Source organism: Trachurus japonicus, chromosome 14 (assembly GCF_045865225.1).
Source record: "Trachurus japonicus isolate A0001 chromosome 14, Traja_1.0".
Lineage (NCBI taxonomy): Eukaryota > Metazoa > Chordata > Actinopteri > Carangiformes > Carangidae > Trachurus > Trachurus japonicus.
The window spans coordinates 18376097-18402114 of NC_140920.1; the positions used below are offsets into that span (position 1 = coordinate 18376097).

The 26018-nt window shown below is 40.7% G+C and overlaps 1 protein-coding gene across 2 annotated transcripts in view; it reads right to left on the bottom strand.

The window, feature by feature from the left end:
- Nucleotides 1-13697: 13697 nt before the first annotated feature.
- The window catches only part of LOC146974663 (polypeptide N-acetylgalactosaminyltransferase 10-like), an 81696-nt gene continuing 69375 nt past the window's right edge, over nucleotides 13698-26018 (bottom strand). Inside the window, exons 8-14 of one of the 2 annotated variants that reach the window (XM_085798228.1) lie at nucleotides 23887-23994; nucleotides 20408-20629; nucleotides 18752-18868; nucleotides 16800-16949; nucleotides 14864-15098; nucleotides 14155-14315; nucleotides 13698-14040 (exon numbers count right to left, since the gene is read on the bottom strand). In XM_085798228.1, the coding sequence (XP_085654354.1) occupies nucleotides 14934-15098; nucleotides 16800-16949; nucleotides 18752-18868; nucleotides 20408-20629; nucleotides 23887-23994 (762 nt within the window). In that variant the 3' untranslated portion in view covers nucleotides 13698-14040; nucleotides 14155-14315; nucleotides 14864-14933. Of the gene's footprint in view, nucleotides 14041-14154; nucleotides 14373-14863; nucleotides 15099-16799; nucleotides 16950-18751; nucleotides 18869-20407; nucleotides 20630-23886; nucleotides 23995-26018 lie in introns of those variants that run through there. The other variant, XM_085798229.1, reaches the window with a different exon arrangement.

Consider the following 26018-nt stretch of genomic DNA (forward strand, 5'->3'; position numbering starts at 1 on the left):
CCATACTTATACAGGCCCCCCTATCTCTGCCAGTGATCCTGATATCATCACGTTACCAAGGCCTCGTTTCACTTTACAGCTGTTCTCTTCTGATGAAGTGACCAATTCATTACAAACTATAGACACTAAGAAATCAGTTGGCGAGGACAAACTTGATCTATACTTCCTAAAACTAGCTGCCCCACTTATAGCAAATTACATAACACATATTTTTCACCTCTCTATTATCTCTGGTACTGTTCCTAAAGTTTGGAAATCTGCCTCAGTAACTCCCCTACATAAAGGCGGTGGAACAGCCGACCTTAATAACTATAGGCCCATATCCAAATTATCCTGCCTGGCAAAAATACTGGAATCATTGGTAAATAATCAACTTAAAACATTTCTCTCAGAGCACTCTATCCTGAGCACTCACCAATCTGGCTTCCGAGAAAAGCATAGTACCACCACCGCTGCAACGCTTGTTCTAAACAATGTCATCCTAGCTCTAGATAAAAAGAAACACTGTGCTGCTCTCTTTATCGATCTTTCAAAAGCCTTCGATACAGTTGACCACGAACTACTCTTAACCAAACTTCTCAATATCGGACTTGATAGCATTACTTTTAAATGGTTCCAAAGTTACCTCACAGACAGACAGCAATGTGTGACCTTCGGTAATGTCAAATCAAACTTTTTAAATATCACAAAAGGTGTACCCCAAGGTTCAATCCTTGGCCCTGTTTTATTTTCACTGTATATCAATGACATTGTAACTACTGTAACTGACTGTAACATTCATCTTTACGCGGATGACACTATTTTGTATTGCATTTCTGACTCTGTACACTCTGCTATTCAAGCTCTTCAGCACTGTTTCACTGACTTACAAGTTGCTCTCAATAATCACAAACTGGTTCTTAATGCAGGTAAAACAAAATTTATGCTCTTCACTAAATCAAAAAATATCACTTACAATATGCAAATCATCTCCACAATTAATGGTACAGCTATTGAAAGAGTTTCTGAATATAAATATCTTGGACTTTGGATCGACGACAAAATCACCTTCAAACATCATGTATCTAATCTGGTCATTAAATTAAGACAAAAAATAGGCTTTTTTTACAGAAACAAATCATCATTTCCTTTTCACTGCAGGAAGAAACTTATTGAAGCAACTTTTATGTCAGTTTTAGATTATGGAGACATCATATACAGGCATGCATCAGCTACAACTTTAAATCCACTTGACAGCGTTTATCACTCAGCCCTGAGGTTCATTACTGGCGACAGCTACAATACTCATCACTGTGACCTGTATTCCAAAGTTGGATGGCCCTCACTATCCAACAGGCGTGATCGACACTGGATTTTATTTATTTTTAAAGCTCTTACTGGTCTCTTACCATCCTATATTAACTCACTAGTATCTTTCAATACAGGTCTCTATCGCACACGCTCAAAAGACTGGCTCACACTGCAGGTTCCCTCAGTTAACACCGAACTTGGAAAGACCAGCTTTTCTTACTGTGCACCTACAACCTGGAACACTCTGCAGAATCATTTGAAACTTACCTCACTTTTATCAATGGGACAATTTAAAGCCATAACTACATCTTATTTTACCTCTAACTGCTCGTGCTTTTAACTATGTTTCAATTTATTTATATTCTGATATTCTGTTATGTTTTTGTATGTTTCAAATGTCTTGTCTTCTGTCCTTGTGTGTTTTATGTTTCATCTCGGCTATATTGTAAATGAGGTTACTCCTCAATATATCTCCGAGTTTAAATAAAGGATTGAATGAATGAATGAATGATTCTATTGTTGAAGGAATGGGCACCTCTGTGCTTTGAGGTCTTGATGTGAGATGAGTAATTATCTTCACTGGATGGATGAGAGGATGGAAATGAGGATGTGGGCCAAGCATGGAAGTCAGTGTTTGGAGAAAGAAGACAGAAGGGCGAGTGTGGGCTGATAAAATCAACATATGGATTGATTGTAATCAGCATGGGGTTGCCTGGGTTATAGAATGTAAAACTGTCACTCAGGGGATTCAGCAGATCAATAAAATATTATCCAAGAATGAATTCAAAACTAGACCAGGAGAGATAGTAAAGAGGCCAAATCAGGAGCACTGCGAGTCGACAGAAATCCCATCAGTCACATTTTGGATAACACGAAGAGAAAAGTGAATATTGAGTCCCCGCTAAAGCTGCCATTTTATACCAGTGCTCAACCACCATTATAAATCCATTATAGCAAAAGCAGAGACCATTTTTCCACCCACCAACATGATCTTCCTCTTCTTCCAGCACCTATATGATTTTTTAGTTGCATGTGTTGCTGAACAAATGCACCAGGATTTAGGAAAAGTACTGTGGGAAATGTCAGGACTTATCAGCTAAAGCAAATGAGGGAGGTTTGAGTGTAAATGGGGACACCACTTGATCACAAAAATACCCCCTTGATCGCAGCAGAGCGACGATAAATAATGAGGTGAGATGCTTCTTTTTTTGTGATGCCATCATTCTATCACGATAAATGACTCCGATTTCGTATTGAGCATGCCACGTGCCATGAGATGTGACTTTAAACAAGATGAAATGGAATTTAAATGATGGGACCATCTCAGGGACACAGAATGAGAAGCGTTTCCTTTTCAGCTCTCCAGCTTTCAAGTGAGCACTTGTGTGTGATTTTAGAAACCGAGGCTTCGCATCCGTCTCGACTCCACCCGCCCTGTGCCGCCTCATGAAGGATTGCAACGCTTTCGTCTCCAGATTGGCCTAATTTAGCAGATATCACTTCACAATATGCTGACACTCAGAGCCCCCGTTCAAAAAGTAAGAGCCTCAATATCCTTCATTGGTATAATTTTTCCTTTTGAAGGGCTGTGTTACATGTAGGTGAATAAAACAGGATCATGTGAGCCAATGGTGCCAGAATAGGAATGAAAACCCTTCACAGTCCAGGCCAGCTCCACCAGTCGCCAATCACTAATAGGCCGCTATCCCTGTTTCAATTATTCAACAGCTTCGCTGAGAGCCCATCAGTCGAGTCACAAAGATGTCCACAATTGCGAACATGCTTGCAGCTCAGGGACGAGGCTGCCAGTCTATCACAGTACTGACATACGGTAGAGATCAACCTCACACACTCACATTAACACCTGTGGGCAATTGTAGTGTCTCCAGTCAACCTGCTGTCTGTGCATGTCTTTGGACTGTAGTAAGAGGTTGAACCCCCACAAGCACATAGAGAACATGCAAACCCAAAAAGGCCCCAAGCTCAGGAATCAAACCCAGAACCTTATTGCCAAGAAACGTCAATGCTAACTGTCCATCACTTAAGTTTTGCTTCTTCCTACAGTATGTAAAAAAAAACAACAACCAACCAAAAAAAAACAAAACACTTCTGTAGGTTAGCACCACAGGAAAGGTGATCAGGTCAACAAAAACACTCTGGTGATCCTGAATATCGATATCCAATAAGATCTAGCCACTGGATTGATATATTGATACTGGATGAAAATGTCAGGGCATTAAACAGCAAAGTGCAAAATATCAACACTAGTAGGGTTTGAACAGAGGGACGTGTCAGGCGTGGAGACCCTGTCGTCCTCCAGACTTGATAAATGCGTTATGGTGACTCACAAGCACAGGGATATTCTCCGAACAGCACACAGAACACACGCTCCACGCAGCACTGGCTTTTCTCTTTTTCCATGTGTCACTGAATCCTGAAGCTTGGATGTGGCCACTCCTTCTCCTGTTTTATTCCTGGTGTCTTCATGAATACTGTGCCGCTCTGCAGAGGAACTGGAAATGGGAACAGGCTTTCGATTCTCTACTGTCTGGCAGATGCGCTCACACGGGATGTATCTCCTCCAAGCTTTCTGATTATCTCTGGCGTGGCAGCAACTCTGGGAGTCTCTGACTTTCTGTTTTTGGCTGCATAGTACCCGTGGCTCTCAGTGGATGGATCTGGTGAAATGTCAAGTGAGTGAGTCATACTAGCTGTAAGAAATAATGACGATAAATAACGGGTGAGTGGCAGAATCTACAGATCACACACACATGGGTCTCTGCTCTAACCTGTTAATATGTAACATGCAAAGTTAACATGTCTGCAGCTGACACATTTATCATAAAGCTACTGTACATCATTTTAACTAACCTTCCCTGTTGGAGAACATGTTTCATATTTTGCAAAATTGAGCTGCCTGCATCATTTTCTCTCCCTCCTCCTGTCTGCTCCACCTTTCCTGTTTTTCTGACCTTCCATTATTTCACACAACTTGCATGTAAACACATGGCTGCAGACTCAAGAGTTGTAATTATGTTGGTTGCTACCTAGGTGGATTTGATTGGCTGGATTTTCGCTGGTGGTATTCAAGGCCAGAATGACAGGAAATGGCCCACTGCTCCGCTGACAGAACAGACCATTGAACATTACACAAGACTGACACTTTTCCTCAATAAGATATATTTTTAACCATTTTTACTGGAGGCAGTCACATTTCCTATAATGACAGGAACATGTGTGATTCTCTGCAGCTGCAATGCCCATGCATGTATTTCTGTTGAAACACTCATGGTTCATTACTGCTTTTAACCTTGGATCTTTATGAAAACACACAAACACAGTTTTTTTTTCTTCTTTTAGATATAATCGTCTTGGTTGTGGACATTTTCTCAAAGCCTGTGTGACTAACAAGAAACACTTAACATCAATTATACATGACCTCCCTGCAGTATTTGCTTCTAGTCCTGTTTACTGCTGCAGACATGATGCTCACTGTGATAGACCACTGACTGAACTCAGAGCTATTGTACTGCACTAACCAGCTGATTTGCAGGAAATGGATTTAAAAATGCAGAAACACCAGTATGGACCTTGTTATGTAATGTAACTCTTGTTTTCACTTGACATTTTTATGGCTTTCTTTCATGTGCCGCGTCGGTGAGGATCAACTTGGCTCCTGTACACAAGATGCTGTTTTTTTGGACACGTGCCTAGCGCAGCCACCGTGAACAGAATATATAGCACCGTTGTATAAATCTGTTCGAAGACAGATGTGACAGCAGCATGTGTGTGTCTCCAAAAAGTGACGAGTAACCGGCGGTGGCACAATGAGCTGCATTTTCTGCACGTCCCTGTCAAAACGAGGCTGATTCTTCCGCAGCACAAGTCAGCGATTTACTCGCCCGGGCAGAATGGGTTTATGTAAATTCAACACCAGGTATTTAACTAAGTGACTGAGCCTCACACAACCTGCGGCGTGGAAAAAATCATTTGCCTCACAGTTGGGGGTATGATGATAAAAACACGGCAACTGAAGGACAAACTGTTGCGTTGGAGCAGTGAAATCAACAGGGAGCATGACAAACATTTAACTTTGACATGATAATGTTAAAACCAAACTCAAGCTCCAAGAGGAATGGCTTCATTCATGAAGGCTGATTCAAAACTTGCAGGCTTCTATTGCCTGTCATCAATATGTAGCTTTTTGGTGGCTATATTTTTAAGCTCACACTCGGACTGGGCAGTTTGTGGTAGGCCACATGCTACATGCTCACAAACATGGGCCACATGCTTGTTTTCTACTGGCCCAGTTTGCACCTGGCTCAACGGCACAAATCCAGCCCAAATACAGCATGACTGAGATGCTACTTCAAAGTCTGGACCAGATCTGGTGCACACAGTGAAAACGCTCTCCTAAGTCCATGGGCCAGACTCAGGCTGAGGACTTGTGTGGTATGTCAGGTCCAGAAGTTAAATTTGGCCATTTGACCAGAAAATTAAACCTAGCTTAGAGCTCACAGGGTAAATACACACAGTTTTCTGTCAGTCAGCATTGTAAATGAACACATATCACATCATTTTAGCATATAATTAATATGAATACCTATTAATTTGTTATTAAATTTATTCGCATTTCTATTGTATACTTCTGTATTTTTTTGTATTTTCTGTCTTATTAATATTATATATGATATAATTGAGGTGCAATCAATCTGTCTGTCTGTGACATGAGCTAATAAGCTAGCTAGTATATAAACTGACCATATAGCCTATGTTTCCCCTTATGTAGTGATTTGGTTAGTTACCAAAGTGCAACACCCTTCCATATATATATATATACAGCTCTGGACAAAATTAAGAGACCACTCCCAAAATGATCAGTTTCTCTGGTTTTACTATTTATAGGTATGTGTTTGAGTAAAATTCAAATAATTTTTTTTGTTTTATTCTATCAACTACCAACAACATTTCTCCCAAAATTGAAAAAAAAAAATATTGTCATTTAAAGCTTTTATTGGCTAATGACAACTAGTCTAAATAGCAAATATATCAAGTCTTTTCAGACCTTGAATAATAATAATAATGCAAAGAAAACATGTTCATATTTATTCCTAAAGAACACAGCAAGAATATTTTAACTCAGGAAAAGAAAAGAATGGCTGTCATACATGTAGAGATGTTTTTAAGAAACATTTTGTGAAAGTGCTCTCTTTTTTGTTTCAGAAAAAAATAAGAGACCACTTTCACAAATGTTTCTTAAAAGCATCTCTACATGTATGACAGTCATTCTTTTCTTTTCTTTTTTAAATACAAACACAAACACAACTCACTTCTACTTAATGAGACACTGATGAGGTCGTCACCTGAACCACATCTGGTTTTATATAAAAACCACTTCTGGGATTAAACATTGACATTATCCGACAAAAATTGATTTATAAACTCTTCCTGAGTTAAAATATTCTTGGTGTGTTCTTTAGGAATAAATATGAACATGTTTTCTTTGCATTATTATTATTATTCAAGGTCCTTAGCTTGGGATTGGCTGAATATCAATGGGAACAGACAACTTATGACATTGGACGCCATCAAACCAAAAATATGAATTTCTTCCTCTTTAGGTCATCATCATTTTTCTTTCCTTAAAGGATGGCATAGGAAGGGGGACGTGTTAACTCTGACCTGCCTTTAACTTTTTTGAACAGCCAGGCGTGTTAAAGGATTTGACCCGAATACGTCCACCCAGGTCCCCAGTGACCCAAGTCTGCCGCTGTGACACTGCCACTGCCGTGATTTTCCATTAGCATGTGACAGCGGGGCCGTTTATAGCAGCGAAGCCCTGTGGAGAAGCAGGTTAGCTGTAATTATTCAGCTGATAGGTTATGAGCAGAGCAGGCCTGTCACACCTCTACTGCCTCCGTGGACTGAGCCAATCAGAAGCCAGGAGGAGCGTTTGGATATTAGTCATGCTGGCAGCAAGCGTCTCCCCAGTGAGAGGGAGGAACTTTCATTTTCACCAGGAGTCGTGGTTCATTGGAGGACTCCTTTTAGTTTCATCTCCAACATGCCACTAATACTTCTATTACCCTGGTTAACACACAGGCTAATAAGCTGTTTTTTACTCTGACCTACTTCTGCAAACACATTTTCCAGATGTGAGGGATAAAAGTTGACACTAAAGGAGGAAAATTGTTTTATTTTTCTGACAGGCCAGGATTCAATTAGCATTTTTATTTTTTGTTGTATTTTTTGTCTCCTGCTCGCATCTGTCTTTCCGTTTTCATGCTGCTTGATGTTCATATCAGGCATGATCAAAAGAATTGGGTGCAATTTGTTGTAATCTGACGGGGGCGAACATGGAGCTCAAAATGGAAACTACTGTATTCTCATCCTCTTTGTAGAACTCTGTGGTCAAAGTTTCAGCTTGCCTTTTACAAACTGCACGCTCAATGAAGAGTAGTGAGTGAGTGAAAATATTTCAGTCAAAACATGTGACAGCCTGTCACTTCAACACTATTTCACTTCAGATGTGGTGAAACTAATTATGATGTCTACCATTACAGTACTTTTCTTAAACCTCCAATCTCTGTGGAAAAACCTCCTTTGTAGATTTTAAAGCACATGTAGCCCCTCTGCTTTTTAAAGCGAGACAATCAGCATCAGAGAATGATGATTTTCCTTGATATTTATCTTCATCATTTCATAAATAAAGTATTCAGCATGGCCTAATTCTTTCCTTTAAAGATTCTCTGTAGTGAGGAAACCATGTATTCTTTCTCTAATTCTACATGACGGACTCAAGGTGTCTGTGAATTTACTTTTGAGTGTCCTTTTGGTGGAAACCTGTGTCCACAAAGGCAATATGGTTGTGGAAAGACTACGGGTGAATTCCAATTCTCCCCTTAGCCCTAGCCCTTGGCCCTAACCCTTCGTTTTGCGCGTTCACGTGAAGTGGTAGGGGTGTCCCAATTCTGGTTCAGACGAGGGTTAAGGGGAAGTGGTAGGGCTATCTCGCCCTCGAAATGGAGATTTTTCAGGGGCACACTACGGACCGAGGGCTATGGCAAGTTTCCCAGAATGCATCTTGCGGCAGCTGTTTTATTTCTCACTGTAGCACTGTTATTACGTCATTTTGTTAAGTTTTAATATTTTTTCATGCGAGAAAGTAGCTGTTTAGATCCCCAATGTGCGGTCAGTTTATCCAAATGACGGCTGTTTAGACGTTTGCTCCGATGTTTTTCGGAGAAGTGAAGCTCCACGTGGGAGCCTCCACCTGTGGAGCAGATCAACGGCTCGTCACGGAGACACCACCCCGTCCGGAGAGCTTGTCAGCTCATGTCACCTCATCCCAGTAGAAGAGACGACCACTAATTAACGTACCCGCAGGTTTTTAAAGGTTTACTGCCGCGTAGTTACATTCTTTTTAGGAGATAAATGCTGGTCTCATTGATGAAATGTAACAATTGTCGCATTAATTTGTTTGAATTAAAAGTGAAGCTTTATGTGTTTTGGACACAGGAGCAGCACTGCCTGGGGGATCTGTAGCCTATACAGAAATCACCACATTTACATCAATAAATAAATGTTTTACAATGAACCGATCAGTCTTCATTAAATTTTATTTTATTTTATTAAGTTAACGTGGTTTTGAATAGAGGATTTGTGGCAAAATCCCGTCATGTCTGCTTATGTGAAAGCCAGCAGAGACTACTGATGACGTATGTGATAGTTGAAGTGGTGTCCCAATTCGTAGGGGTTTCAACCCTACTCCTTGTAGCTCCGTTTCAAGGGCAAGGGTTAAGGGCTAGGGGTAGGGCTAGGGGTAGGGGTAGGGATGAAAAATAGAATTGGAATTGGGCCTACTTGTTATGTTGTTGTGGTTTGGTTCCAACACAAACACTAATTAATGAGGCTGAAGAAAAGATCAGGATTTACGTAGGTATCTTCCTATCTTTAAATGGCCTTTGTTGTTGCTGTAACAACAATAAACATATGGTTAAAGGGATAGTTCAACATTTTTGGCAAATTGGCCCATTGCTATAATCCCTATAGTTTTAGGAGTAGGTTCGTTACGTTTAATTGTCGTTGCAAGCTATTTTTAGAACGGCGGAGCAGAGCTGCAAACTGCTCAGAGCTACGCTATGGCTCATGGGATTTCTTGGTTTCCCTCATCAAACTCATCAAATAGGCTACACAATCCAAGAACTGCAAAACGCTGGTGTAGACACAGAAACTAGTTGACAAGGTTTAAAGTTACCATCCCAGGTGCAGGCGGCACATTTTTGGCAACATTATAAAAATCGGAGTATATCTGGTAGTTATAAACAGAAATCAATTACATAAGTTATTTGACCTAATGACGAAATTTGGTCATCTGTGTAAAGGGGGGTATACACATAAGATTTTATAGAGAGCAGGGGCCAAAATTTGGCCTACCAATCAAATCACTTTGGTTGGATGGCCCAGCTGTCAGTCAAACTGCCAAATCATGCAACCGCCGTTTACTTGGACTCGGACAAGTAATTTATCACAATTAGTCCCAAGCTGTTTAATGTCGGTAAAAATGCATAGTTCTTCTGCTCTGTGCTATTCCGATCAGACCGGCATCCCTAGCAACGGTCTGTTTTACTTAGCAACAGTCTATTTAATGGTTTTGGTGATTCCTGGAGGGGTGGGTGCTTATCAGGAAGCAATTTGAGAAAAAAAAAATCATAAATCCAGCTACCTGGGATGGTAAATAGGGTTGGTTGTAATTCCTTTAGTTAGGCTACTGGTTAGACTACCTTTGTTGCCATATGGCACTACATGTCTAATTAAAATTATGTGGGAAAACCTACATTGCTCAGTAGTTCCGGCCACTAGAGGTTACCTGACAACTAAACAGATGTTTTCACCTCTAACTGAAGTATCTGCCACTGTGAAACTGAACCAGATAAGCAGTGTACATGGCAAATGCTGTATTAGCGATATGAAAACAGCACTGGAGAGTGACCCAAATGAATTCTGGGTAATGGACATCTCCACCGTTAACATTATGTCCATGAAAGTCATTTTCTTATTCATTTTTCTCTCATGTAGGTGTCACTTAAACCTTGACATTTTTAATGTGGGTTTAATTGCCCGTTTATCTCAACTCTCTGGAAGCTAAATTGACTCATCTAATTCACCACCCCTTCGCTTGCCTGCCTATATAAGCACACCAACCAGCCGACACAACCTCTCCTCTCAGATCAAACATAACGTTACTCATCTCCAGGTCGCAGACACAGCGGAGGGAGAGCGAAGGGTCAGTTCTCAGAGTCCATGTGTTGCGTGTTTGCGGAAAGGGCAACTCGAAGACTTGAACTTTCTCAGCTAGATAACCCCGATCCTGTAAGAGGGGATGGGCTGGAACAAGAGGTCCAAGCAGCAGTGACTTGACCTCGAGTTACAGAAGTTTAGAGGTGGTCATGAAAGAACAGTGTGTTGAATGGGGGTGGTTTCTGCTCATGTACATATTGACTAAGAAGTGAACTTCTAAAATATATCTGCTGATGATTGGAGTTCTGTTGTATTATCCACCAATGGTTTTCTATTGCATAAAAAAGGACCATGGTTAGGGTAAGTTATTCAGTGGCTTCCACTGTTTGTTTGTTTGACCTTGGTGACATTAGACAGCCAATAAGATCCCTGGACTCATACTCATAGTATTGGATTTGCCACTCGGGTTGATGACTCACTCCATCAATAAAAAAGTGGATGTGCTAAATGAACTTTGGACCTCGGCAGCTGCTGTCCTTTGTGGGGAAATGTTAGGTTGCTGTGCCGGTTTCATCTCCAGGCTGAGCAGAGATGATGAGTTTGTGTGACCTCAGTTTTTATCAGATTTCCAATAAGACGTCTGCAATCACATACAGGTACCGAGTCAAGGACCCGAGTGGTCGAATACGCAGCTCTGCTAGAGTATGCACAATGTGGGTGTAGCTGATACTGCATGATAATTCATATAATCTTCAATGTTTTTTTCATTATCATGTAAATATATTCACTTTCTACAGCTCTGATGACCTCAGCTCAGCTCCTAATCATATTTATTCATTTACAACCATAAGTCTTTTTCCTACAGCGTCCATGATTTACTCCATAAAACCACCTTTTACATCTCCTCTCACAGGCTTTTTACTGGGGCTCTGGTAACAACATGTTCATGTCAGCCAATAAGAAGAGAGGAGGCTGTGAGTCTGTTCTCTGATTGGCTGTTTCCTGAATTGTCCAATAAATCAAAACAGCATCAGTGTTCAATTGTGCCATTTGCTGGACAGAGAAAATCAGATGTAATGTACATACTGGCTAACAGTGTTGGGCAAGCTACTTGGAAAATGTAGTGAGCTAAGCTACAAGTTACTCTACATGAAATGAAGCTTCACTACACTAAAGCTACCCACCAGAGAAATGTAGCAAGCTACGCTACAATAAAATGACAAAAGTAGCTTAGCTACATCAAAGCTATTTTTTTTTTTTTTTACATCAAACCAACTTAATTCCAAGTACGGGTGCACCGAATGGCATTTTTTTGGCCGAAGCCGAATACCGAATAAAATCAAAACGCTTGGCCGAATAACCGAATAATACCGAATACCGAAAGTGGTTTTAAAGTTGTTGTTTTTTGATTTTTTTTAATAGGGCCTACTGGATAAATAAAATATTTTTTTAGACTTAATTTTCAAAGAATTATTGACTATTCTGACAGTTTTTGAATATGCCAGTTGCCGTTGCTCATCAAAAAAGCACAAGAAGTTAAATAAAGTTTTTCATTTAGGCCTATATCGTCCCATTGTGAGTGAAAGATCTATGCAAGTACAGTGGTTCCTAACCTTTCTTGGTCAGATTTTTTTTAAATTCATCAATTAGGCTACTAGACATTTCAGGCGACCTCATTTGAATTTCAAGCGACCCCACGTGGGGTCCCGACCCCAAGGTTGGGAAACACTGTTTTAAAAGCTGTCAGCCACGGACGGAGTGGGCGACATGCTGGGACGAGGAACTTTCGTTTTAACTGCTGCAGCCGTCTCTCCCTCTCTACTCAGCATGCTGTTCAGGGTGTTTGGTTTGATTCATTAAAAGGCGCGTTCCTACAGGAACGGTCCCGTCACTCAGCCCTCTCAGTGGCCGTGTCTCCGCTGCAGACAGGACGCACCGGGCTCTTGGAGCGACGTGCAACGGTGCGCGCGGTCGCTGTGCAGCGATAAAGTTGTCCAGCTCATAGTCCAGCTACGGCTCTGATTCACGAACTTAACTATCCCTCCTCCTCTGTCACCTGCTGCGTGCTGCCCCGCTGCAGCAGGTGGGCATCAACAGATACGTACATGACATCACATGGAAGCGGTGCATTTAAGGTCTAGAAATGCCTGGAGAAATGTAGCTTCTGTGGACGCTACCGCGCTACTGATCGAAAAAACAGCTTAACTACTGAAAAGCTATTTAATGTAGAAAACAGCGACGCTACGACCACGCTACTGAGAAATGTAGTTAAGTTACTAACGCCGCTACTTGTAACGACGCTACTGCCCAACACTGCTGGCTAAGAAGTGGATTTCTGATATTTCTGTGCTGAGATGTTACTTGTACCACCATTGGAGTTCAGTGGTATGATTCACCAATGGTTTTCTATTGCATCAAAAAATCTAAGAGGACCAAGGGTAAGTTATTCAGTGGTTTCCACTGTTTGTCTGTTTGACCTTGGTAGTATTAGACAGCCAATAAAATCCCTGCTTAAATACCATTGTGTTAATAATATGTATATAATTTTGTTAATATCCTGGATACGCTTTCATGATAAAGAGGTCATGATTGGCTGGTGCTGAAAAAAATACAGGCCATGTAAGGAGACTGCCTGGTGATGTACCATATCCAGAATGTGTTGTGCAAACAACCCAAATGACACTTATAAAGCCCTATCACAAGTAAATAATAAATGACAATTGAAACGATCACATATTCTTTTCCACTATGCCAAAGTCCACACGTATCCTCTAGCAAGAATCTGGATCATGTCTGACATCTTACAATGCTGTGATCTGATCAGGCCCATTTATCATATATGGGGTTATAGAACTTCTACTGTACAAAACATAGATTTTGCATAATATGGGCCCTTTAAAATATGTTGTGATATTTTTTTATGTAAGTTGTTATTTTTAAAATTAAAACAAACAGCCTGAAATATTTCACAATTATAATGAATCTAGAATATATGAAAGATATGTTTTTAATAAAATAAGGAAATGGTTATCCTTTCCATAATCTTCATGATTCATTCTCTGAGGTATGTGCTGTATGTGGTTTACATGTGTGCGCAGTATGTTGACTATATATTGTCAGAGGGCAAAAAACATCTCTTTGGACCAAACTAAAAATGGAACCAACTGGTGACATTTTGTTGCTTTATTACACTGTAGAAAAAAATATTTGCACTTTCAAGATGAGTCTGTACAACATGTACTTAGATTTTTGCAGAGCATCTGCACTCTGTGCAGGAATAATGAGTGAAAACAAAGAGCAGACATGTCCTGTTCTTTGAATTTGTAAGGCAACAGTAGAAAAAGGCCAAAGAAAAGATAGTCCATTAAATCCAGAGTCTGTTTAAGATTCAAACCAGCAAAGAAAGAACGGAGCGTCTTCCCAAATGTTTCTCTTGTAAATCCTTGAGGGCCAAAGAAGAGTTTTTGTTGGATTTCCACAGGACACTTGGTTTCATTGTGTTTTCCTGCCCTGCAGAGAGAGAACACAGGCAATCAATGGTATTCTTAAGTCAGTGAACTGTCAGGAGAGAATAGATCAGCTATGGGTGGCGTTCATGCTCGGGCGAGCGCGTCTCTCTTTTACCTCCTTCCTCATCACGAGCTCATGCTGTATGATTGGATTCTGGATGTTGGCTGTGTGTGTGTGGTCTGACCAGCACTCGGAGCTCTCAGCCTGGATCACTGCTCCACCGTGGGGAAGGTTTCTAAAGCAGCGTGTTGTTCATTTGTAGCTTCCAGTCTCATCTGCGCAACAGTGGAAACAAGGCCAGATTACCAGCTGGTGGCGGCTCAGACATCGAACTGTTTGGAAAAAACAACAGGCTGAGTTGTAGAAGTTTTTACAACTTTTGGTATTTTAGGTGATCAAACTCATCAAATTTTTCCTCAGAGTCAACAGATCCCACATAATGTGAAATGGTTTCGGACTTCTGTGTGAATGGTATGATGTGCAGAATAATCTGAGTTGTGGATTAATATTATTTAAACTTTCAATAAAGATGGATGTGTCTCTTCTGTCTTTAACAGGTTTCTGAAGCTTAGAGTGAGCTGCTTCTCCATTGACATCTTGGCAGGGTCAGACTCCGCCCCCTAACTCACAGCGAATCGAAAAATGGGCAAAGGGATGGGGCATGTTTGAAGTTGAAACTCTGGTGCATGTCATTTTGGTGGCAAGCAGACGCTAAACGACCTGTCATTCAGACTCGATCCAGTAATTACCTGGGTCAAAATTCAACAAATCATGAGCATTTTGGTTAAAATCATGTAGATGTACAAGTGATTGTGCCACTCACCTGAACAAAGTTGGCCATTATTCCTTGACCTCTTTCTTTGGAAGACTTCTGATCTCACTGCCGAGTGCCCTCAGTTGGCGCCCCCGTTGAAGTGCTCCAGCACGGTGGCGTTTGTCCTCTCAAACAGCCACTGCTGGCCGGGGGAGGACGGGTCACATGTGCTCATGAAGACCCGCCGCTCGTTCGGGCTGCTGTCGATGCAGCTGTTGCTGACCGGGTGGTACAGACTCTTATCCTAGGATATGGAGGACCACAGCGGACACATCAATTAAAAAGAGGAATTTCAAAAAGGATTTGAAAACGCAACTTTAAAACCGTCATTTAAATCACCATTTAGAAAATACACTAATGAATTCCCAAATGAATAACCAAATTTACACCAAAATGCATTTTGAAAAACAGAAATAAATAATGAATTTGCAAACTGAATTAAAAAACACAATTTTTAATAAGTCTTTTAAAAGGGCAATTCCATCTTCTATTGGATATCCATTTGTGACGCTGGGTTCACTGCTGTCTGTCCCTTTGTTTCCCAAAACGCTGGTTCGTATTATTCGTACTGGCATCCTCCTGATACATTGTCTGAAACTCAGTGGTTGCTGTACCAGTAAATGGCGACATGTTTCAAATGCAATATGATCTATTTATGAGTCAAATATTCACCTAAAAAAATGTGTTTGTTTATTAATCCTTGTGTATGAAAATACTGTAGTTTTGTTTATCTGGGTCTCAGTTGTTCCATGCTGTTTCATCACTCCCTGTTCAGCTGTTTTTTTGTAGGAAACCTGCTGGACACCAATTTCTAATCTGTGTCAGGTCCACAGCCTCTATTGTGTATGTCACTATAATTCAAAAACAAACAAAACAAAGAAAAGAAAAGAAACTAAATCAATATGATTGCTTGCTCTTCATAAGCCATGCTCAGAGCAGCTCACCAAACAAAACCTGCCTAACTTCGCACAGCAGAAAGCATCTTTTTATGAAGAGCACTCCATGAAAAGATAAAGAGCATGATAAAAAGGTCCTTCATGTTCAGTTTCGTAAATAAATAAATAAATACGTGGTTCATTAAGGTTTTTCTCTGCTGGCGAATAAAGAAGCATATCTGGGTAACCTATTGGCCTTTCTTTGCTAATGTAGTCAAGAGAAGCCAGGTGTTGTGAGGATTTTTTTAAATCTTCTATTCAGTCATCATGCTTGGACACTGTGAAATCAGATTTATAAAGAATCTACAACAAATCTGTGCTCTTCAGCTTAAACCTTCAAATGTTTTTTTCCACACTATTCATAAAGACAGGAAAGTTTCATTATGTGGTTATAAAATAACAAAGATACACTTGATAAGGTACTCAAAAAAGAAAAGAAAATACACCTCTCTTAGGGGGTCAGGCGCATCCAGGTGGGTTTGGACTTGATGACTGCTATGTTGTGACATCACAAAATTACATAAGTCTTAACGGTTGGTTATAAAGCTTGGTTTCTGAAAACAGGCTGTGTGCATTACAGTAGTCTGTTGACTAATTGTCTTTTGTACTTTCACAATATAACTGCTTAATAATTAAAATGACTTCGAAATCTCATTTTATACAATGTGGAACCTTTAGAATACCTTTCACCTGACATGGCCATTTGATGCATTTTGATCCATACTACATAGTACCACAGAATCACATACAGTATATACAAAAAAACAGAAACAAAACAAAAAACCTTGACACCATAATATTTAAAAAGACAGAAGCTGTGTAAGTACATGTTTTATGTGCTGTTTTTACCGCACCTAATCAGATGCTAACAGATTCATTAACTTAAATGATGATTAGCTGACCAAAGAAACCACAACAGCACAATGGGAACACAGAGAAGAAGATACAAGAAAAAAAAACACAACAGTATCACTTTCTGCAAATAGTGTAACTCCAACCCCCCAACGTACCTTCCTGTAGCGCCACAGCTGGTTCCCCTTCATGCCGTGACAGTCGTACAGGGTGACGGGGCTGTTGTGGGAGACTGCATCAAAGCAAACCTTCCTTGTGTGCATGGGGTCGCCAACTCGAATATCCTCCCTCCAGCCAAACGTCAACACCTGCAGAGAACATCACACTGTTTCTGTCCTCCCATCGATTTTTCGGAAATGTCTCCCATACTGTTATCCACGATTCTTTTAAACTTTTAGTTTTGCACTAAATAAAATTTTTATTTATTTATTAGTTTGTGAATTACTACATATTTCCTGAAGATGCAGAGTTGGCTGAATAGACAAGAAAGAAGTTAAACAGGTAACTTGTTGGTAAATTGGATGGCGCCAGGAACACATGTACCGGTACATTATTTACCGTTTCCATTAAATAAATCACTGTCACTGCCATTTCATATTAAACATTTAGTATGCTTGTAGCATCACATGATTTTTATCTTGCTTGTGAAAAGCTTTATTGTTTGGCACCTAACAACTAACATGAATTCCAAATGACAGATTTAAATTCTCTTAAGATGATGATGGACACTTTTTAAATGCAAAGTATGTACTTTCAGGGGTCTCTTAAAGGGGAACTATGCAAGCCTGCTCGCTTTTCCGCTGTTTTGGTTACGCTCCTCTCGCCCATGTGCATTTGTTTACAATGAAGCCAGCGAAAAAACAATAAACGGAGCGGTGGAAAACGTTACATACAAGTGGGTACGGAAAGTATTCAGACCCCTTTAAATTTTTCACTCTTTGTTTCATTGCAGCCATTTGCTAAAATCAAAAAAGTTCATTTTATTTCTCATTAATGTACACTCACCACCCCATCTTGACAGAAAAAAACAGAAATGTAGAAATTTTTGCAAATTTATTAAAAAAGAAAAACTGAAATATCACATGGTCATAAGTAACCCTTTGCTGTGACACTCATATTTAACTCGCATGCTGTCCATTTCTTCAGAATTTTAGCAAATGGCTGCAATGAAATAAAGAGTGAAAAATTTAAAGGGGTCTGAATACTTATGACCATGTGATATTTCAGTTTTTCTTTTTTAATAAATTTGCAAAAATTTCAACATTTCTGTTTTTTTCTGTCAAGATGGGGTGGTGAGTGTACATTACTGAGAGATAAAATGAACTTTTTTGATTTTAGCAAATGGCTGCAATGAAACAAAGAGTGAAAAATTTAAAGGGGTCTGAATACTTTCCGTACCCACTGTAACATATACGATGTTACGACTTGTGTGTTTGTGTAGTCTTAACCGTCATAAACAAAAGATGACGGGTTACGGAGCGCGTTTGTGTTGCGGGGTGCAGAGACGAGAGCTGGGACACCGGGGCAGCGGCCAGGATGTTGCAAGGTTGGTTTTCAGCCGTGAGACGCCAGGTGAAGGTAGAGAGCCTCCGTTCTCACTCGTAACAAATCACAAGTCATGTAGTTAACAATTATCACAATTACTCTGGAGCTTTTTAATTAAGGTAAAAATGTAGCATAGCCACGGGAGAAATCCTGCTTAGCTCCTCTTATAATAACAAACTACCATTGTTTCATGTGTGGGATATTAGCTTGAGAACATTAGTGTGTACATCACATCTTATTATAATCAAAGTACATCTGGAGCTAATGGGAATTTGGTCATTCGTTTGTAGAGGTATTCTCCCATGAAATTAAGGGACAACTGAGAACATTGTGAGGAGTCAGAGTATCATTACTGGGTTTTGGGGGCTGTAAATATCAGTTTCAAATTTCAGGCAGTACAAATAATATTTATTGGAATATTTCACTCTAGACTAGAGCCACTGGATTGGAAGTACTGAACAAGGCAAACTGGCTTTTCAATGAGCAGGTCAGACAAACACGGCAACACATTCATTGTTTATTCTAAGCTCTTCAGAGAAAGACTAGAGAAAGAATGACCGCTCACCTGTCCATGACTCCAGCCCACCTCGCCCCGGCCCTTCACACAGTTCTCCAGACGGACAGGACTCCCTGACACAAAGTGTTTGATCTCCATGCACATGTCACTGCCCATGTTTCGTATCTACAACACACACACACACACACACATACAGAGATACACACACATAAATGCATGTGCAGAGAGTGGAGAAGTCCAGCTTGCTGTTTGTGCTCACATCAGAGCCCAGAGGCAGATTTGGCCCAGGTAGTTTACAGGTTTAGAGGAGGAGAAGGAAAAAAAAACATGTTGTTATTGCAAACATGTTTCATCACTGATTCTTGTCTGTCGGCATCACTGGGAATTTTGTTATCGCCATCTCCAGCTTGGTGCTCAGGCTCTTTGCTTTTTTTTTAAGTGAAGAACGCCTGTAGTGAAATAAACAATATATATACAGTACTGTATATCTTCCGTGAAGTTTTTCAACTTATTGTGGCTACTCTGGTGTTCCAAAAAAGGTCAAAAACATCAGAGTAGTTTGTGAGGAGGAGGTCTAAGACTCAATAAAAAATAAGCACTTGCAGAGAGACAGTTTCAACAATAGGTTTGGAATTTATTTACATAAACAAAAATGATCTCCGGGTTGACTTCAAACAACGAGCAAAATAAATAAATCTTATTTAGCGGTCGAGAAACTGTTTCACTCCTCACTTGCCTCACTCCTCCAACACCAAAAAACAAACCCCAAGAAACAAGCTGTTCTCACTCCCTAATCACAGGAGGAGGAGGGACCTGACTGGAAAAAAAACTATAATAATAATAATAAAAAAACATGTATCTACAATTTACTGTATATCCTGAATAGTCATCATTATTATCATTATCCTTAGCATTTCCAGATAATCCACAAGAATTAATAGGCTCTCATAGGCTCCAACAGTATATGGTGTTTTGGTGGTCACCTTTGTATCCAGTGCACCGATTGTGCAGCCTAGAGATAATTTCAGAGCAGAAACTGTTTTCAGCTTAAGGGATGACGCTCCATCCACCTCAGTTGGACTGAGTTAGTTGGGGAAGGAGCCTTTAGGCATTAAAAAAGTTTTGCAGAGTAAAAGCTGCTGAAGAAACTGCTGACATTTTCAAATAATTTTTTTTTTCAACTTTGCTCTCAGCTAGGGGACAATCTTTATTCATTTTTATTTCTCCTTTTCTCATAAAATGTCTCCCTCTTATTTCTGCCTCAGTTATTTCTTTGGATCTGAAATAATAGGAAAGCAGACGACCTCCATGCGCCACAAACAAACTTTAAATGAACATATTAGTGCTGACAGCAGGTGGGAGTTCATTAGCTTATTATCAGACGGCTTCGTTCTCCCACGCACTTGTCTGTCAGGTGTGCATTAGAGCATTTGCAATTCATGTCGGAGATGATGAAATTTGCTGAGTGAATGAATTCAGATTGACTGATGATGTTATGAAACCAGAGAAGTAACAAACTTTCAGGATCAATCTGAGCCGTTAATTAGCTGGAAGTTTGTACTTAAGTTGCATCATTGTTGTTGCAATTTCAGGTAACACATTTCCTAACGTGTGTCAAATATTTTCTGTATAACATATGAATCCAATCTAATCTACATTGAATTGAATTCCAACACATTTACTAAAGTGCTTTTGTAAATGTACCTCTCCCCATGCAGCGGCAGGGGGCTCCACTGGTGGGTAGTGTTTGGGCAGATCCCAGGCCACATCGCTCATGAACCACTTGAAGCTCTTGCAGTTGAGCCGGTTCCTGAGCTCCTTCTGCGACGTCATGTCGCCCGCCGACAGGTGGCGATACTCGGGCCGGCGCTGGTAGACGTATTCTGCGTATTCATCCATCCAAACCTCCGCCACACGCTTTAAATTCTAAAAATCACAATCAAAATGAGTCAAGTTTGTAGTAGGATAATTTTACTGTTTGGCTAGCACAAGGTTAGCGTCTGTGCTAATGCAAACTATTTCTCTCTGTACTGATGAGCTCAGTTAGCATCAGTAGTTTATTTTATTTGTTTGCTTGTAACTAGCACAGTGCTACGGTAAAGCTAATGCTAACTCCACTGGCTCCTTAGGTTTGTGACATCCCCGGCTTTTGAGTCAATTTTAAAGAGACTATTGTTGGTTTGCTGCAGTTCAGGGTGGAAACACTCAGTCATGGTTACATTATATTATATCAAGGTACCATAGGTCCCATTAAATTGTTTAAATATACATTTTTATTTGTGCCTTCTTTTCTTAAAAGGGATTACAACAATCTCACAGATGAGCCTTCCACAAATATCCCCTCCATTCTGCTGGTTTTGTTATAGATCTGTCTCAGGGAGTTTTCCCTGGTCCGTCATTCCGACATCCCACCATTCCGACATACCGCTATTCCGACATGCGAACGTCCCACCATTCCGACAAGGCTTTCAACATACTAAGGAAATGTGCGTTACTCAACACGTGACTCCCTTCTTTAAGACATGCTGATAGAGGAATACCCACATGGTTGTGTGTAAACGCAGCAGAGCGCAGACAGGGACTAGTCTGTCTGTCTAGCCACTACCTGGTCTTTTTACTAAACTTAACCAACTCCTTTCTTCATTGCCTAAGCTCAACCAGTGCAAAATCTTTTGGGGTAAAAAAATACGCTATTGAAGGAATTGTCGGAAAGGCAGGCAAAAATTGTCGGAATGACGGGACTTTTGGTAGAAAATTGAGTGTTGCCATTTAGACAATTAGAGGCCTATGTCAGACTGGTGGGATGTCGGAATGGCGGTTGCCCCCCGATTGCCCTGATGGTGGCATCTATTTCCTGATTCAGTCTCAGGGGGGAAAAAAACCCCAACAGTTGCATCTTTGCTGCTTTTGTAAAAACATTTCCCCTGTTGACATTCACTTTGAGCCAGCTGTAGTCAAGCAGCAGCAAATAAAATGTTAGCAAATAAAGATGTTTAACCTGTGAAGAGAACCCCCACTGAGGTCATTTTTTTAGTAAATGTTCTGATGTAAATGTTCAGCTTCATCTGCAGGTTCAGCTGATTCAGGGCTATCAGCATTCCACTGAGGTCCAGTTTAAAGCTGGTCTGAATTTAAAAAAAAAAAAAAAAAAAGGACAAAACAAAGGCCAGTGCCTTCCAGTTGCATACTGAGTCAAATGGAGCCAAGTTTCAGGCTGCGGCAGAGGCATACATAATGAATGGCGCTCAGCTACACCCTGGATGATTTAGTGCTTTTAGACAATTTCCCTCTCTGTGTAGGTGCTTTGAGGGAACAAAGAAACTTAAGCTCATTCTTCACAGGAGCACCTGCAAAGGCTAGGAGTTGTAGATAGTAGACACACTGCTCACGGCCACTTCTCATCTGGTGGTCTTTTGTGAGTAGATGCTAAGCGGACTGTAAAGTGCTTTCATGCAAGGAAGTGAAAGTGGAGACTACTTAGTAAAGAAGCCACTAAAAGGCATGCTCTCACACTCAGGCAATGGGTGTGTATGTGGTCAGTGTGTGTCTGTGTGTTTATTAGTGTTCTTGAGCTTAATTAGAAGGCTTATTTATTCCATCTTGTGAGTTAATGTATTCAGTTACACTGATTTTAGTTCATTTTCACTGTTTGGCCAAGTTGAGGGACGCAGATGTTGTTTTTACAGTGTCTGTGCTGCGGGTGTGTGGGTGTGTGTATCTGCATGAAATGACTTTTCCCGACTCCTGAATATTTCCTGTGCTGAAATACATTTGGTTTCACATCAAACCAAAATTTCAGTGCAACACGAAGCCAAACATGTTGTTTTTGAAAACCAAATTTAACTCATTTAGATGCTGAAGAACCGTGTGTGTGTGTGTGTGTGTGTGTGTGTGTGAACAATGGAGAATACTAATACAATTAAAGATAGATAGATATCACCTTATACCAAGAGTATAATTGGATTTTCCCTCATTTGTTGTTTGTTTAATCAAGAGGAATTAATGATAAGCGCTTTTTCAAGAGACCAGAAAACCAGAAGAAGGAACCACGGAATGTGAGAGTGACTATACTAAACATAAATGGACTTATTGTTGCTGTCAAAAAGCTTTGATTTAAACAACACCTGACAACAGACAACAGACATAATGAAAACCAGCCCCCAGCTTTAATATGAGCTAATAGCCTACTGACTCCAAAGGATATTCATAGCTTAGCTTATTAAAAAGCTTTCATTAAAGGGACACTACAACTAACCAGCTAATAGTAAATACTAAAAACCTGTAAACTATGTAGTTTATTTATTTAGTTTTACTTAATTATTATTAAGTGTCTCATTAAGATGTTGGACCACCATGGGAACCAGTTGACTTTACTATACACAATTTGCATTGACTATAGTGTTCTCTGGACTCAACTGGAGGGATGATCACTTCATATTTCCTCTGTTTTGATGATGGTGCTGAAAAGCACAGTATCATATGTCAAAATCTCTCATCAGCAACATTTAGATTACAAATTAAAACATTCTATGATCAGCCGTGTCGATGAGGCAACCTCCAGGCCTGAAGCATGAAGCCAACATGGAAGTGTAGTTCCTCCAATAGCCTAAAGAGTCTGACTCCAAAAGTGAATCTGTCTTTACAGACTCTCATCTTAAAACATTAATTAATTGATCCATAAAATTGTGGCCACTTTAAGTGACAGCTGAATAAACATAGACTTAACTACCAGCCCACTCTCAATTCCAAATCCCCCTCCCTCAGTATCATCACGGAGGTCTTGCCCATCTATATATATTGTCTATGCTTGTGCTCTATCAAAGGGGGAAGTGTCCCCGTTTTCTTTTCATTTGTCTTCCATTTGTAGGTTATAAGGTTTTTTGGTGGCTCTCAAGGTGACGTTGAACAGGTAATACAATCATGGTGCCATGTAACCTAACATATAAACAAAGGCCGAGATTGAACTGACCTTTGAACAGCCGCACTGCCCTTTGATTAGCCCTGTAATCAATCACACTGATAGGTCCTCCCTACATTGTTGTAATGTGACTTGGATTTGTTGGAGGTTGATACAGTATGACACCACTGAAGGCTTGTATCAGACTGTTACAGAAAATCTGTCACTGATCTGCTGCATTGTATTTCGTCATGAACCCGTGGAAGCGCACAATGTGAAGAATTACCTTTGCCAAGCTGATCCCACCAGGGACCTTGTAGGGGACGTACTTCCTATAGATGTGTCCTACCCTGGAGCAGGGGATGTCCTCCATCCGACCACCACACATCCACACCTACAGGCACACACAGATCAAGAGAGTTAGAAAGCACTTGTATTTTGAAGTGTTGTTCATATTAAGCTCCAAAGACAGAAAACTGTGGAAAGGTAAAGGAAGGTGAAGTGAGGGGGATGATCAAGGAGGCAGGACAGCTCAGAAGAGAGAGGCATGAAGTACAGTGGGTTTAACAGACTTATAAATCCTGGGAGACTAAAAGGAGAGAGGAGTGAGTGCAGGACGAGAGGCAATAAAGATGAGATTGGCAGGGCAGCGGAGGAAGAAGAGGAGGCACGAAAAACAAATGATGATATAATGGCGACCTGACTTCACCTGAGCACCAAGGTCGAATAAGAGACACAGCCGGGTTGTGTGTTATAAAAGCATTTTAACTTTGTTGGTATTGAGAAGCATAAGCAAAATGACAGCTGCAAAAACTGCCGAGTGCTGAAACTTTTCAGGAAAAGAGGGCATGCAGTCTCTTTGAATGTTTTTTGACATTGTAGGATGAGGCTTTAATATGTTTTAAGCACCCTAATGCGCTTGTCTTAAACAAAAATAAACCTTCCTTTACAGCAATTTGCCACATTTCCGCTCCTTTCACTTGTCTATCGCTCGTAACAGAGGCATCCAGCAGTGGCTCCTCGTTTTAATCCTCCAACTATAATGAATAACAACTGTGATGATTCTTTTTCTTGGCTGGCAAAGCTGGAAATAAACCGTGGGAAAGAAAGGGAGATGATGAAGAGGACAGAGAAGAAAAGAAAGACCTAGAGACGGCAGATGAGACGGAAAAAGGGGGTTTTGTTTTCAAGACAATAGCAAAATGAAACTTGGAGGAATGAAAGGCAGGATTTACATGACAACAAACAAGGAGAGTATGGACGCAGAGACGCAGCGCTCTTCCAAATTGTTTCTACACAGTGTAAAGGCCTTTAATATGTAAATAGGATGTATGCTGTTTGAAGGTTGGAGGCAGGTTGAAGCTGTGGGGAGTTTAAAAACGTGGACTGAAATAATGGAACATGAAATATACATGTTTTACATGTGACTTCATGGTGGAGGACATAGAGCTGAACAGAGGAATAGAGGCCACGGTCGACCTCACATCCATCTGACTTCAAGTTGACTGCAGTGCACTTAACAGGCGTGAACATATAATCATATGCCGACTGTATTCACTGCTGCACTGAACCCCCCTAATAATGAAGTCCAGGTGCATAATAGTCTATTACATATGCATAGGCGGCCTTACCTATGTTTCAACCGTTTCAATTGAAACGGGCCCCAGCCACCAGGGGGGCCCCCAGCTGCCAGCCACCAAGTAAAAGACAGTAGGCTACAATAATTCATAGGTTTCACCTTATCGTACACACACACACACAGGCCTACATCCACCACACACACAAACAGCTCTGTCCACCGTGCGTCACACTCGACCCCTGATCCGCTCTACAACCACTGATGCGCGTGTCATGCCACACCGCGACTGTAGCCTACTAATCGCTCATAATTAATAATACGGCAGGAAATATCAATAACAACGTAGGCTTACCTTTGAAAACGGCCCGCAAACTATCAATAGACCCTCGTTTTCCTTCTCCCAGTATTATTCCTTTTCTCTTAGTGTTTGTTTTTCCTGCTTTCCTCCTGACGTGCGCCCAGTTGCGTAACCTGATGATTGACGTCTGTCAATCACTTTCCTCCTCTTTCCTTTTTTTTCCTCGGGTTAAAATGCCTCCAAACAGGCGATCTATGAGTACGTCCTAACTTAACAGAGAAATAAAACACAGCGAGAGCACAGCTAAAATGTGATATTATTGGCAGCTTATTTACAGATTGTAATAATGGAGGAGACAGCTGTCTGTCTGCTGCTCCAGCACCGCAGCACCGACAGGATCAGCGCCTGTAGACGTCTGTCTGTCCGCATGTCTCGTCCTTTCCTTGTCCGTGGTGCTGAAATAACGCGGAGCACTTTGCTCTCATTACCTTTGTTGCCAATTTAAATTCAGAATATTGTTAAAGCCTGTAGTTTGTCTGAA